The sequence below is a fragment of the Rhineura floridana genome, chromosome 22 (genome assembly GCF_030035675.1).
Source record: "Rhineura floridana isolate rRhiFlo1 chromosome 22, rRhiFlo1.hap2, whole genome shotgun sequence".
Classification (NCBI taxonomy): Eukaryota; Metazoa; Chordata; class Lepidosauria; order Squamata; family Rhineuridae; genus Rhineura; species Rhineura floridana.
Genome location: NC_084501.1, coordinates 11,808,233 through 11,823,141, shown reverse-complemented (window position 1 = coordinate 11,823,141; position 14,909 = coordinate 11,808,233). Strand labels below are relative to the sequence as shown.

The window sequence follows — 14,909 nt, the reverse complement described above, 5'->3', positions numbered from 1 at the left end:
GCTGGGTTTTGTAATGTTTTTAAAAGCCTGCACAACTGATTTGACCAGAAACAAACATCAGGACACAATTAAAAAAAACCTGGTGTGTACAAACATACTACAGGAACCCTTGCATCTACCCTCCCACATTCCGCTCATGTGCAAAGCAACCCTATGCACATTTACTCAGAAGCAAGCCCCATAGATGGGACTTACACCCTAGTAAGTAGGTTTAGGTTTTCAGACTGAGAAACTACTGAGGGCTTCCAGCCTATGGCCATTTTCATCAGTAATGCCTAAATCAATCCACTCTATCCCAAAAACTGCATACACAAATAATTTTTCGATTGCTGTGTTCGTTTTGTTTCATCAGTGCTTGAGGTGTTTTTGTTTCTTTGTATTAGAGATACTTTGTATTTGTCAATTTTTAAAAAAACAATTGTGAATTTATTGTTGCTGTTGTTATATGTCTTTAAGTCAATTACAACTTACTGTGACCCTATGAATCTTTTTGGATACATTCATAGGGTTTTCATAGTAAGAGGTATTCAGAGGTGATGTACCATTGCCTTCCTGTAAGCCTATGGCACCTGGTATTCCCAGGTCTCCCATCCAAGTACTAATCAGGCCTGACCCTGCTTAGCTTCCGAGATCAGACGAGACTAGGCATAGGATATAAAATACCACAAATAACTCGTATTTTAAATCTTGTTTGCTGTTTTAGGTGTTGCTCAGAAAAAGTGGGATATAAATATTGTAAGTAAAGCAACAAACAAAATATTGGTGCCGCTGCATTTGTCTTATATGCATCATTCATGCACTGCAGCTCTGATTCTAAAAAACTGCTTTATTATGGTAGGTGGTATTATATTATTGATAGTTTGTTGCCACCTTGGGGACAGAGGTCCTCTAAGGCTAAGTAAACATTCATTTAAATAGATTTAAAAGTGTATTGCGGGTTTCTGGGACCCTTTCCTACTATTTTTAACCTATTTTGGCATTGTTATTATTTAATTTATATTTAAAATCATCATCATTAATGCTTTAAAAAAAATCCCGGGCTAAGCCAAATCAGTGAGGGCCAGAACCCTACTAAGAACACACATTCTGAGTTTGAACCGCGTGGGGATCTTACCCCGAATAAACTTCAGTTTAGTTAAACCCAGATAGGTTGCCGTTTCTGAAAATAGTCCATTGCCCTGTTTGCTGGCAAGCACCAACAATGGCCTCCCCTCCAAGCAGCCATTGGAGAACTGCTGACGCATCCAAAACGAGTACAAAAAGAAAACGTTCTAACTTCAGCGTTGGAAACGGGGGGGGGGAAGCTATTTGCACGAGTGTCAAAAGAACAAAGGTGGAGAAGGAAAACTAGTTAGGTGCATAACTTAAAAAGAGAGAGAGAGATTCATCGTGGCATTAGGAAAGAAGCAAGGCAGGTCCCTGAAGAAAGAGCCAGAGGCCTGCATCATGCAAAGCCATGGCGACCTTTCCTTGCAACTCCCCTTCCTCCTTTTGCTCTCTGTGCACATTTTACGGGCACGGCACGCCCCCTCCAGCCCCTCCTCGGCGGCGCGTTGCTTAAAGCGCGCCAAAGGCGCACACAAAAGAAAGCATCGCTCGGCAAAGGAGGAATAGGAATCAGAATCAGGGCAGGTGGGGCGAGGAGGAGGGAGAAGAGAAGCGCCCTGGTTGACGGGCATCCAGTGCAGCCATTCGTTGCTGCCTTCCCGTGGGGGGGCGCTCCCCTGGGCGGTTTGGGAAAGTGGTGCCGTTTGCCTCGCCTTCTCCCTGCCTCGCCGAAGGCGGAGCGTCTGCCAGGGGGCCCCGTGCGCCGTGTCATGGAGGCTCAGTGCGCGAGCGGCCATTGAAGGGACAGGAGCTGCGTGTTTCGCAAGAGGAGGCGGCGGCCTGGGGGTGGCGGTGGAGCTCCTGCTGGAAGAGGAGGAGCTGCAGCAACTGCGTGGAGTTCCCAACTCCATTTGCATCTCCTGCGAGTCCTTTTTTTATTGATTTGGAGAAGGAGGGAGTTCCCTCCTTCATTTTGCATCCCCACCCCTCCACCCCTCTGGGGTCCCCTCCCTCGGGTAGTTTTGCGCCCCTCTCTCCCTCCACTTTGGAGAGGGGGTTTTCAAGCAGGGCGGCAAAGGTGGGGGGGGCGATGGAGATGAAGAAGCGCGTTAACCTGGAGTTGAGGAACCGAGCGCCCGAGGAGGTGAGGACAAACTCCAAAACGATAAGGAAAAATTAAACCCCCTCCCCCAAGATGAAATAGCGATATCTCGAAGCGGATCGCTTTTTCCCCTAAATGTGCCTCCCCCCTCTCTAAAATGGTGGGTTCCAGCTGGATTCCTCCTCCGCGTTCCCCCTTGCGAGGCGAGATCTCTATTGCGCCAAAAGTGCGCGGTGATGGGCGCATTTGGAGAGAGGCGCAGGACGCGGCCCCTTGTTTCGTCATGGCAGCAGCTGGACTTCTCCTAAGCCGCTTCTATGTAGCAAAAGGAGAACTTGGGTGGATTTTTAAGGGGTTTTTATTTGCATATCTTACCCAATGCAAAGTCTCCCGAGACTGGGGTTTTTTTTGTTTTGTTAATTGCATCTGCCTTGCTGTTGCCTGAGCCTGCCTTCTCCCCCCTTCCCCCAGAGCGTTCCCGGCGCTGGATAAACCAGACCCATCTTCACCCGGTTTCTCTCGGCTTCTCTCCCCTAAACGGGGGTTTGTTGCGAGCTTAGTGCAATTTGCCAACCGTGATTGAAAGAGGCGAGGTGGTTAACTCTTCCTCTCCCAGCGCCGCCTGCTTCAACTCGGTGGGTGACGGGCGAAAATCTGGGTCATTCCTCACTTCAGTGAAATCTCTCCCCGCCCTAAAACCAATATAGCAAACTTAGGAAGCGTAACCCATCGCAGGAAAGAAAGCATTTCCCAATTAAAACTTTCATCTCTTTTTCCTTTGCATACTTAACTGCTCTTTTGTCAAAACTAGGTCACGCGTCCCTCTTTGCAAACAGTGAGGAAGGTCGTGCTTCGATATTAAAATAACAATAATAATTGGGGAGGGACTTTGTTCTAATACATGAGGAAATCCAGTTGTCCAACTAGTGCAGGGAATTGCTTGACTTTCAGAGTTTCTGTTCTACATATTTTGCTTTTGCATATATGTTAGCTTTTGTTAACTTCGCTTCGGAGATGCCTGGTAAACAAGCTGTGGCTCATGCTGAATCCATCTTAGCCCCATCTACGCAGATGGTTTTGACTTTCGGCAGCCTTGCAAAAGGGAAAGGGGGGGATTACTGTTTTTGAAAAGCACACCCCCTTTTAAACGAGACATTTTAGATGTACTTGGAATCTTAAGATGGTCTTTATTCATGTCTTCATCTTGGTTTATCCTGCCCGACCCTTTCTTGGCTGGTTCAGCTCTGTGCCCAGAGAGCACATGGCTAGGGCAATGGGGGCCCCCCTCGCCTTTTCCTTGCAATCTCTCCACTAATGGTTCAAGAAGATAAGGCGTTTGCTGCCATTGTCGGGTCCCTTGGTTCTCTGGGGTGGGTGGGGGCGATGAGACAAAAGCTTCCACCTCCTTCCTCCACCCTCTAAGCAAGCTAAGGTTCATGGCATGAGTTCATGTAGAACAGCTAGGAAGAAGGACTTGGCAGCTGCACCCGCCATAGAGACACGAGCTGGTAACTTCCTCCCCGAAAATGTCCCTGCCGGGGAAATGCTGGTGTCAGAAAGAGTATTGCAGGTAATGCAGTTGGCCTGTGGTTCCAAGTTCACTTCCAGACACAGCTGGAGGCCAATGGGATGTGGTTGCGGTGGCTGTCTAAAGCTGTAAATGAACCAGAATGGTTTGCAAATCTTCCTGTTCGTTTTTCCTCTGATTCATATGGATGGGGACTCTTAGCGTGTCCTCTTTGGATGGATTTAGGGGGGAACCTTCTGTGTATGGAGGCTGTGCGAACTCTTTAGATTTTTTTCCCCCTCTCAAGCTTCATCTGTTTATCACAACACAAACGTGGACAGTAGCGCAATTTCTCTTTATGAAATGCGTAAAAGTTTGTTGTTGTGACCAAGGATCCCGATTGCTTTCTGCTGGAGGGAGTGGAGTGGCTAGGGTAAATTTCAGTAGTAATTCCGGTGCATGTGTCCTCTCAAAGAGTAGTGTGTGATCCCTTTGCAGCCTTTCCGTTTCCCTGCTGTTGAACTCACAACTCATAGCTCCAGAAGGTGTTCTTGCATTTTCGGTCAGTAAGAACACTTGCTTGACACAAGGCACTCTCTCCTTTGCTGTGGATTGACAGCAGGGAAGCAGTTTGGTTGGCCCCTTCCTGTGAGGGGGGGTTAAACCCAAAGAACTAACAGCTCCTGTGGTATAAAATGCAAAGCTATCAAACAAATAGTATACCTACCTACTGTGCCCTTTTGAGAATAAACACAAAAAGTAACCTGGTTTTTTTACTTACCTAAATTGTGCATTGTTGGTTGGCTTATCTGGAATGGGGGGAAACGCTGTTGCCTCTTTTCAGTACCTAGCAAAAGCAAACAAGACAATTAAAAAACTTGGCATGACATGGAAGAATGCTCCGTTTAAAGCAGAGTGCTGTGTTTTTAAAACTAAGAGCAAACTTCTAGGTCTCCTTTAAGCTGCATCTGTAAGCATGCATACTAATTTCAAGTATGCATGCTTAGAGAAGCAGCCTTGCTAGAAGTCCCACTGAAATCAATATGGGACCTTCCCCGATGTAAACATGGTTAAGATTGAGTTGTTAGAGTGTAGCTGTCATCTTGTGGAAAACATGACACGGTCTCCACTTAAAAACGTATCCACTCTCTAAACGTCAGCATTTCCTGGGCTCATCAAAACTTCATGTTAAGTTGGGTGCAAAAACCCAGTTGAAATATGCAGATTAGGTGGAAACTCAGAGTCTCTGACATCACTATGGAACACACTCCCCTCGCTTGGAGGTTCAGTTGGAACTAATCCTGCTTGTTTTTAGACACCAACACACACACACACAAAATGCCTGCACCAGGCCTTCTGCCATGAGATATACTGGGAACGCAGAGTTTTAATCACATGGTATTTTGTAACTGATTTTAATATTTGGGATTGTTGATTTGTATTATTATTTGATTACTTAGTTACTTGTTATCCAGAGGTCTCCAAGCAACTTACAACACATTTAAAAAACAAACACATTATACCATTAACAGATTATACAAAACATAAATTCCTGCAAAACACCTACAGTTCACACATACACACAAACACCCATACCCCATTAAACCCCATTAAACTTTGGCAGCACACTAAAACAAAGTCAACTCATTCTTTCAAAATGCCTGGATAATATTTCGGATTGTTGATTTGTAAATTATCATTGTTAACACACCCCTGGGATCTACAGACAAAGTGCATGACGCAAGGTTTTAAAATAAATATATGAATCGCCCCCTCTAATGCTGAACTCAGATGATGAAGGCAGTAGAAATGGAGGGACGAAAATGAGCTACTGAAAAATGAAGGAGGTAATGGCACGCTCAGAGGAACCCTGAGGTTTGCAGAAGTATAGTAAAAAAATATTTATGTACAAAGGGGGCATACACCTTCCCCCAAACCCCAGCCCCAAGGATGACTGAGCATGAGCAGTAGCCACAGAACGTTTGAGTGTCAGCTGGCGAAGGAAAAACCAGGGGTGGAGTGTGGAATTCCTTGTGTATGGAATGTCCTGTGTAAGCATTATAGCATCCTGCAGGAGGGCCTGTCTAGCTGGCCCCCTGAAAAGAGGTGGTGAGGAACATATGCTGTAACATGTACAATAATTATTTCCAAGATGCTGGTCAAGTTGCCCACCCAATCTTAATTTGTGGCCATTTAAAAGTTGTCCATATTCCATCCTTACCATAGACCCGGGATGAAGGAACATCTGTGGCCCTCCAGATGTTGGTCTTGTCATCCCTGCTGGCTGTTGGGAGTCCCAAGACCTCTGGAGCACAAAAGGTTGCTCGCTCATGGTGTAGACACAAGTAATATTTGTCTGTAGGGTTTTCTTGGCTTTATGAGCTTTGTTTGCCGCCTTTCCCCCCTCCTACTTTGCAAATAAAATGTCTATTTTAAATCGCCCGAATGTAACTAGGGAGCTTTCTTCAGTTCTGAGGTGAACTGTGTGTTATTCTTGTAGGTGGCTGAACTGGATCTGGATAGCTGTCGGTCTAGCAGTGGTGAAATTGAAGGCCTGAATGACACTTTTAAAGAACTAGAGTTTCTCAGCATGGCCAGTGTCGAGCTGACGTCATTGGCCAAGCTTCCCACCTTGACTAAGCTTCGAAAGGTGAGCATTCAGACAATGGGTTGCAAGCGCACAGGCTTAACTTCCATAAATCCTATGTAATAAATTCCTGTTGAGATCAAGTAATTGCACAGCTGAAGTGTTGGTCACACTGGCTCTTCTGTGAATTTGGGTATCTCTTCACACCTAGTCTGATACTCTAGCCCAAGCTGGCACCATGTTGGAGAAGGCTAGAATGATGATGGGGGTTGTAGTCTAAAACATCTGGAGAGCACCATATTGGGACACACTGCTCTAATCACTACAGCACTGGCTCTGAATTGGATGTCTACATCCTTTCTAGGCATTGTCCTTTTAAGCATGTTCACACATGACTTTTAAGGGGACAAAAAGGTGTATTACTGTGTTTTCCATATTCACACCTATGCAAAAGCAGCCCTACGGAGGTGGGTTATATGAATTGGGGACTACTTGAAAGCAGTGAGCTTCATGGCTGAGCAGAGATTGTTAAGCTTGTCGGGGTGATGATATATTTTGTAGGTTAGGTGCAGACTTGGATAAAACCTCAAGCAAGGAAGGAATTAATTATTTGAACTGCTGTTATTGTTTGGCTCTGAAGTAGTCAAAACGCAACCGACTTCTATTAGGGTAACTTCTAAAAACACGTTTGCTTACATTCCTAGAGTTACTTCTCTTTCTAAAATATGGAAAGTCTGATTACACAATAACTTCTCTGCACTTTAGCTCGAACTAAGCAATAACCGAATTTCTGGAGGTCTGGAAGTCCTGGCTGAGAGATGTCCAAATCTCACATACTTAAATCTGAGTGGCAACAAAATCAAAGATCTCAGCACCGTAGAAGCCCTTGTAAGTATGAAGTGGGAGTGGGTGGGTTGCAGAGTAGTCTATGCGTCTTTACTCAGAAGTCAGTGCTGCTGCTTTCACCGGAGCTTACTCCCACAGGCAGGTGTGTTTAGGATTGCAGCCTTAAAGATGCTTGGGATCATTTCATTTTCGCATCACGAGACGGAAAATAGGTGACATAATTAGATAGGAGTGTTGGTAAACATTTAAGTGTTTGCAGCCAAGTATAAAGGTACAGTAGGGCCCCGCATTACGGCGTTCCGCTAATGCGGTGGCTTTCAAGCAGGGGAAATTCCCTGTTTTAAAGCCCATTTTGCGACGTTTTGGCATCATTTTTTTGTGATGCAGCCCATTATAGTCTATGGGGCCCCACTTTACGGCAGGGGCCTGGTCCCCAACCCGCCGTATTAGGGGGCCCTACTGTACAAATCTAGTAGGCTGAGCTTCAGGTGCAATTGTGAAGGAGGTCAGTATCATTTGTAAATGGCAGCCTGGATACCTTTAGTGGTTCATGTTCTAGACAGAAGATGGGCTGCTCGCAATGACAGGGACACCTGCAACTATTTCACATTTTGGTGCACAGTTTATGTGAAATGGGTGAATCTGTTTTGCCTCCATTAAATTGGAGGCTCTGTGACACTTTAAATTCCAGCTTTGTAGTAGAGTTCTTTTTCCAGCATCTGGATGGCATCAAACTTACGCTCTACTCAGAGTATACCCACTGAGTAAGTTAGTAATGTATTAACCTGAGTGGGTCTACTCTACCGTTGAATACAACCCACTCTTTCCCTACATGAGTAAAATATTTAAATACTGTAGTACTGACTAGCGTGTTGTGGGAGTGTTCAAAATCAAGTCAGCTGTTGAGAATCACAAGACTGAAATATATGGGGAGTCTTTTTACTTTTTGAACACGGGAGCCTTCTAAAGTTTCTGATACTCATGGGTAAACGAGAGAGAGCTACAACTAGAAAATTCACTGACGTCTGTCAGTCACATAGGCTTGCTTGGTTTAAAGAGTTATGTGTGTAAGGAACATAAAGCACAATCCCACATAAGCTTACTTGGAAGTACATTCCACAGTGTGCATTGGGTCATTGCCCTCCCATTGCATACTGGGCTACTAGTGTTTATGCTGAGCTAGCAGGTCTAATAATGAAGCACTTAAAGGTGTTTTCTATTAGCTTAGAAAGCCAATTGGTTGTTCTTTTCTTTTCAGCAAAATCTTAAGAATTTGAAGAGTCTTGATTTGTTTAACTGTGAGATCACAAACCTGGAAGATTACAGAGAAAGCGTATTTGACTTGCTTCAGCAAATCACATATCTAGATGGGTTCGATCAAGAGGATAATGAGGCCCCTGACTCGGAAGATGAAGAGGATGAAGGTAATTTATCATATACATGTCCTGCTGTTCTACCTTTTCTAGGATGGATATCAAGGTGGGTGTCAGAGGAACAGGCCTAAAGCAAATGGCATGTAAATTGTATGGTTGAAAATTCTCTATTTACGCTATGCTTGTGTGACAAAAAACTTGTGTTTTGCTTACACACAAAATGTGCAGTTAGTGGTAAAACTTAAATTTCTTGTAGTTCCCAAACTGTGGTCTGCAAGCTTCATTCAGGTGGTCTGCAGCATGTCCACATGAAATAATCATATTTATTTTTGATTGGATTGTATTAGTTTGCATTGCATTGAAAAGTATGCAGCATACATCTTATTAGCATGACCTTCCTTGCAGATGGGGATGAAGATGAGGAGGAAGAAGATGAAGACAAAGCTGGTCCTCCAGGAGAATATGAAGAGAACGATGAGGAAGATGACGATGGTTCAGACTTAGGGGAGGGTGAAGGTGAAGAAGAGGAGGATGAGGAGGAAGTAGGTCTTTCCTACTTGATGAAAGAAGAGATTCAGGTAAAGTTTATTGCTCCTTTTTCTCAATTCCAAAATATTTGGCCTTGCTGGCGTGCATTCCAAGGTGTTCTCCTGTATGCTGGGAGAAAGTAACTGATGCCCTCATCCTCTCCTGCATTGTATCCCCAGCAATATATATCCAGAACCAAGTCAAGTATCTTGTCTTCCTGTTCCATCATCTGTTTGATGCTTCTCTTGCTCTCGATTTGTACTGTTGAGACTTCTTGCTAACTTGTCCTTGGCTATTTCATGGTTCACATTCTCTTTACACACGTGCCCAGTCAGTGGAGCTGAACCTCCCAAATGCCTCGGTTAAGACAACACTGGTTTTGTCAGCATCTGAAGTACTCCAAATCTGTGTAAATGTTTTATGCAAAATAGGCAGCCCCTTTCTTCGCTTGAGTTTGGTTGTGATAATTTCTCAGTTACACTTCCAAAGAGAATAATCAGATTTAATATATTTTATGTCACGCCTCTCCTGATAGTTCAGCCTTTGCCAACATGGTACCCTCCAGATGTCTTGGACTGCATTTCCCATTAGCCCCAGCTAGCATGGCCAGTAGTCAGGAATGATGGGAGGTGGAATCCAACAACATCTGAAGGGCACCAGGCTGGTGAAGGCTGTAATAGTGGCTTAGAGCCAAGGAATCAGGATCTCAGTCGATATTTACCAGTGTTTTTTTAACATATATGTTCAAAATCCAAATTTATTAGTGTACGCAGCACCCCTCCACTCTCAGTTATTGGGATTGTGCATTTATTTCCCTCGCTTCCACTGAAACCTTTCTATCAAATTTCTGGATATAATCCTGGTGCATTCATTTCAGAATTTACTTTTGTCATTCCGGGCTGCCTGCCTGGTCGATTTAATTTTGAGTGAGCCCATCAGCAGATTTGTCAATTTTCTCTTGCAAACCAGGATTAAGTCCAAGATCTCGAAAACAACTTTTGTTTTAACAGTGATATATGTTGCTGTTGCATTTAAGAGGTTTATAAATGTCCCTGATTTTTGTGCTATTAACGGGAATATGATCTGGGTAAAATATACTCTTTAGCAGCAAACAATTTGTCCTTTTTTAGATTACTTTGGTAAATGACTGTTAAATATAGCTTCTCTAGATTGTACAAATGAGAGACCAACTTGTACAATGTACAGCCTTTATAGTCAAATGGTGGAGTGTGTTTTTTAGCATGCCTGACTGGGAGTAGCTTCTTTCTGTTTTGCTGCATAGTCCTGGGAATGCCATGTCCATGCATCATTATTAGAATGGGATAGGAATACTTGTTTTCACTTTGTAAGTCATACTGAACTTCTGAAATAATCAACTTCTTTCCCTCCAAGGATGAAGAAGATGATGATGATTATGTAGAGGAGAATGAGAATGAGGAAGGTGAAGGTAAGTTTTATATCCAGTCGGCATGTGAATAAATTTGCATTTGAGTTGTAGACACTAGTTTGGGAGCTGTCTTCCATTGGAGGGAGGGAACGTTTGAATCAAACCTAACAAGTGGTATTTGCACCCAGTTGATCTAAATCAGGGATGGGGAACCTGTGGTCTTCCAGAAGTTGACAGACTACAACTTCATCATCATTCCTAACTATTGGCTATGCTGTCTGCAGGGGATGCTGGGAACTGAGAGTATCTGAAGGGCCACTGGTTAACCAGCCCTGCCTTAAATAACTGATGTTTAATACAACATTTATTCAGGTTTTATGAAGTTTTTAGAGCTGGAATGTGGTTTTTTGGTACAAGGTCACAAACTGATACAATCAAAAGTGTTTCCACTGCTATAAAATCTACCTTGCATTCTATAACTTATTCACAAGAGCAGAGTAGATGCACGGGATTTCTGAAACATTTGTGAAAGAGATTTTTGTGTGGTCAGCTGAAAATGAGTCTACTGTGTTCAACTGAAGTGCTTTTGTTCCTGTAAAGCAAAGATACGGTCTGCTTCAGCTCTCGTTACCTTAGGGTAGGCTTATGCAATGTGTAATCCATTTAGCCACATATGGCATCCCACTGAAAACTTCATCAGTTCCTTCATCCTTTCAGATCATACTGGCAAAACAGTAAATTATAAAGAGGTTAAATGCCACTTGTTATTCAAGAGTTCACAGTGCTGATGTTGCAGATTGTCCTATTTCTGCTTGGCAAATGCATGTTGCTATATTTGATAAACTAGATGTCAGTGCCTAGAAGTGATGGAAATAAGGGGCGTGTGTGGGTGTGTATGTGGGTGTGGGTGTGTTAGTTATGTTGGAGCTACAGCGTGCTTAGTATTAGTTGAGAACAAATGTGAAACCCTTTTTTTTTGCAGCAGCAGCAGAAGGTGTCCGAGGGGAGAAAAGAAAGCGTGCTGCTGAAGATGAAGGAGATGAGGATGATGATTAAGCTGTAGAAAATAAATAGGACCAGATGCATTTTTGTTGCAGGATACGCAATAGTGATACTAGGTATCCCTACAAAATATTCATGTGTTAACCTTTTATAGGAAGTGTGTTTTTACTATTTTTCCCCTTTTTATCATTCCAACTAAGACGTAATAGCCCACAGTTGATCATGTGCAGAGGACACAGTTTTATCCCTTTTAATCACCGAAGCAGTTGTCTCCCTCTGCCCTGCTCCTTCTTCTCTAGAAGCTTTTTTCCCTCCAGATTTTTTTCTCTGTTGGGTTTTTATGTGAGCATGTTGTTAGTTCTGGTCAGAGTTAAGCAAGACATTTACAAATTTAATTCAGGCTTTTAAAGATTGTACACTGAAGTCACTGCAGAGTAACATACTGTAAAGTGATAACCAACATTTCATTAGGAAAGATTTATATCCGAGGTGAAAAGAAGGCTGTGTGAAATTAAGAATTTGGATAGCAATTGGCTTATTTTAAAAGGACATACGAAGAAAACAGGCAACGTCTTGAATCTCCTACTTTCTTGTATACGTTATACACAGACACACACCTTTCCCTAAAGAGCGTCTGTGCGCCTCTGTATGGAAGACACAGGATCAGCTCTCTACTTTTTCCATAAAAGCATGAAAAGAGACCTGATGGATCAGGCCAAAGGCCCATCTAGTCCAGGACTCTGTTGAGAAAAGAAAGTACAACTTCATACAGTATGTAATTTAAGCTGTGGAATGTGCTCCTGCAAGAAGTAGCGATGGCCACTAAACTGGATCGCTTTCAAAGAGGAGTAGACAAATTCATGGAGGAGGAGGAGGCCATCAGTGGCTACTAGCCCTCATGGCTATGTACTTCCTCTAGTGCCTGAGCTATCTTCCTCTCTGTACCAGCTGCTGAGAATCACAAATAAGGAGAGTTCTGTTGTGCTCAGGTCATGCTGGTGAGCTTCTCAGACGCATTTAGTTGGCCGCTGTGAGACCATGATGTTGAACTAGGCGGGCCTTTGGCCTGGTCAGGAAGGACTTTTATGGGGAAAAGTGAGACACTTAAGATAAAAACAAAGATTTTATCAATCCCTTGATAGCCTCGAAATGCTTACATACAGTTTATTCAAGTTTATCATTCACTTTGTGTTACCTTTCTGACCATTATAGCCAAACAAGATCCATATTTCTGATGCAAATTTCAGAATTCTACCTCTTTTTTAAATTTTAAAATCCTGAAATGTTTCAGGCTTTCATTAAAAACATTTTTTTAAAAAAATAGGAGAGGTGTTTTTTTATGTCACCTTTTAAAGCAACAGTTAGCAGGTAGACTATGCCAGTGGACCAGGCCTAGAGCATGGTGGTTGAAATTTCTAGCTGTTTGCCAGCCCTCCTGAAGCCACCAATGGGGAGTTGGTTGGCTGGGTCTAAAGGGTGCATTTAGTCATAAAAAGGACGATGGAGAGGGGGAACCAACAGTTAATTGTCCATAGGCGATCCTTAGTTCATAGGGCACCAATTGTTTCCCTTAGAAGTATGGGTCTTGTTGAAGGAAACTGCTAGGCCAGAATTCTTCTTCTGGAAAGCTTCAGAAATTTGTTCACTGCACACGTCAACAAGACAATAAGCCTTTTCTCCAAGAGGTGTGATGGCAACAAAACTGGTTGTTGTAGATCCTTATGCAGGTTGTTTTTTTAAAAAACAAGAAGTAGCTACTGGACTCTGGGAGCTGCTGCAGTTTTTACTTATGACAGACTAACTTGGATTGTTAAATATTTTACCCAAATGATACACAGCTGTATTTGAGAGATACTATTTTTTTATTATCTGTCCTGCCTAGGAGAAGCTGTCACTAATATGGTTTTAGATAAAGGGTATTTTTACATAGATGATGGGAGTTGGCCCTTACTACAGTTGCCTGTGAATATAAATAATACATTACACACACTGGTATGTTTAGTATGCGACATCAAACTCTAATATAGTTTTGATGATACTGCATTTGAGAAGCTTGGCAAAACATAGTCTTTTCTCTCTCTCTCTCTCTCTTCCCTGCCCCTTTCACAGCTAACTTTAAAAGGCATTGATCAGAATGAAATGCAAAAAGGCAATTGAGTAGAATATCTGAGTATTTTTAAATATCTTAACTAAAAGGACTTGGTAAAGCTTTATTCCAATCCTGTTACATTTGTGTATGAATGAATTTTAGAAACTTTTAAGTGTATGCTGTTGTCCTGAAAGTTCTGTGTTTAAAAGCGGAGTTACTTTGTACTCATTCTGATTCCCTCCTTTCCATAATACTCTTTTGTTTTTAAAGTTAGTCTCAGCAAATAAAACATTTCCATTATATAAAAAAGGAAATATTTAATTGTTGGGAGTGGCTTGTAACAACATCTTCTGTCCGTAGCACAGGCATGTGCTCTGACTGATGCCACAGAGCTGTTGAGCACCCCATTCATCTCAGTGGAAGGGAATAGATTTCCACACACAGGAATCTGCCCTCTGTTCTGATTTCCTCTTTTGAAATTAGGGAGGAATCTCCCAAGTGTGCTCAAACTCCTGCGCCAATTTTTTTTAAAAAGTCTGAATCAGTGATTTTTAGAAGAATTTTTCAAAGTTACCTTCAATGAATTACAACTTTTAGTAAGCAAGTTTGCATTTGTGTATTGTAAAGGCTGAAAAGTTTTTTTTTTTTTTAAGTGGGAGTAAAATGAAACCAAGCATACCACTATGGTTATACATACAATGGATTTAAATAGTTTTATGACTTCTCTAAGGATCTTTTGTGTAGTAGGTGTAAAACTACCGGATAAACACATCGCCACTGTTTTTGAGTTGTCAGCTTTAGTATGTGATCAAAATACAACTTTTTTTCTTCTTAAGACAAAAAAAAGGGTAACACAGATCCTCTGGATAACTTTTGGAATTTTTTTTGCGCTTGGTGGGTTCTTTAATAAAAATATGTTAAGGGTGGGTTTTATATTTTGTAGAGACTTTGTCCTATTTGGATGCTCTTTATATGGCAGTATGTATATAGTGTGTTCAATTCCTTTTCAAATTCTAAAAAAAGAGACACAAACTTTGAAGCAATTGGTTTTTGTGCAACTGTGTTTTGAAAAAGCCATGACAGTGTTAAATAGAACAAATTCCTACAGCACACTTCTAATGGATTTTAGTTGTAACAGAACGTGGGTGTTTTCCCCCCTGTGTGATGTAAATTTTAAATTAAAGATTTTCAAACTGAAAATGTGAGAATTTATTATTGGGTGGCAGCCTGTAGTTTAACCTTTCAAAACCATGATTTTACTTCTAAACAAAAGTGATGGGCCTCAGCATTGATTTGAAGCAATACTTGCCTATAAATCCTGTAATTTGGGGGTGGGCTTTTTCTGTAGTTACTGACAAGGCCCCCTCAAACACAGTGATGCTATCTAGTCCAACCCTCAATGGACAAAATGCATAGCTCAGCGCCAGAGCATGCAGAAAGT

General features: G+C 42.3%; 2 protein-coding genes across 11 annotated transcripts in view; one reads left to right on the top strand and one right to left on the bottom strand.

Annotated features, from left to right (window-relative positions):
• The window catches only part of LOC133375135 (uncharacterized), a 74,420-nt gene that overhangs the window by 42,292 nt on the left and 17,219 nt on the right, over window positions 1-14,909 (bottom strand). For all 9 annotated transcript variants that reach the window (XM_061606689.1, XM_061606685.1, XM_061606683.1 and 6 more), the window contains one exon: window positions 4,438-4,503. The gene's annotated coding sequence lies outside the window, so the exon portion shown is untranslated. The remainder of the gene's footprint in view (window positions 1-4,437; window positions 4,504-14,909) is intronic.
• ANP32E (acidic nuclear phosphoprotein 32 family member E) lies at window positions 1,717-14,668 on the top strand. Of its 2 annotated transcripts, none has more exons than XM_061606695.1 (7): window positions 1,717-2,191; window positions 6,157-6,306; window positions 7,009-7,131; window positions 8,348-8,513; window positions 8,868-9,040; window positions 10,383-10,437; window positions 11,360-14,668. In XM_061606695.1, the coding sequence occupies exons 1-7, from the start codon at window positions 2,138-2,140 to the stop codon at window positions 11,431-11,433; spliced, it is 795 nt and encodes a 264-aa protein (XP_061462679.1). In that variant the 5' UTR covers window positions 1,717-2,137; the 3' UTR covers window positions 11,434-14,668. The 2 variants fall into 2 exon arrangements, with proteins under 2 accessions (XP_061462679.1, XP_061462678.1); XM_061606694.1 differs by having other exon boundaries at window positions 2,050-2,191; window positions 11,363-14,668.

Excerpts from the sequence above, each read along its gene's own strand:
- ANP32E (XM_061606695.1), top strand. The coding sequence starts at position 2,138 with ATGGAGATGAAGAAGCGCGTTAACCTGGAGTTGAGGAACCGAGCGCCC. Across the intron at positions 8,514-8,867 it reads GGAAGATGAAGAGGATGAAG|ATGGGGATGAAGATGAGGAG; the intron begins GTAATTTATCAT and ends CCTTCCTTGCAG. Across the intron at positions 9,041-10,382 it reads TGATGAAAGAAGAGATTCAG|GATGAAGAAGATGATGATGA; the intron begins GTAAAGTTTATT and ends TTTCCCTCCAAG.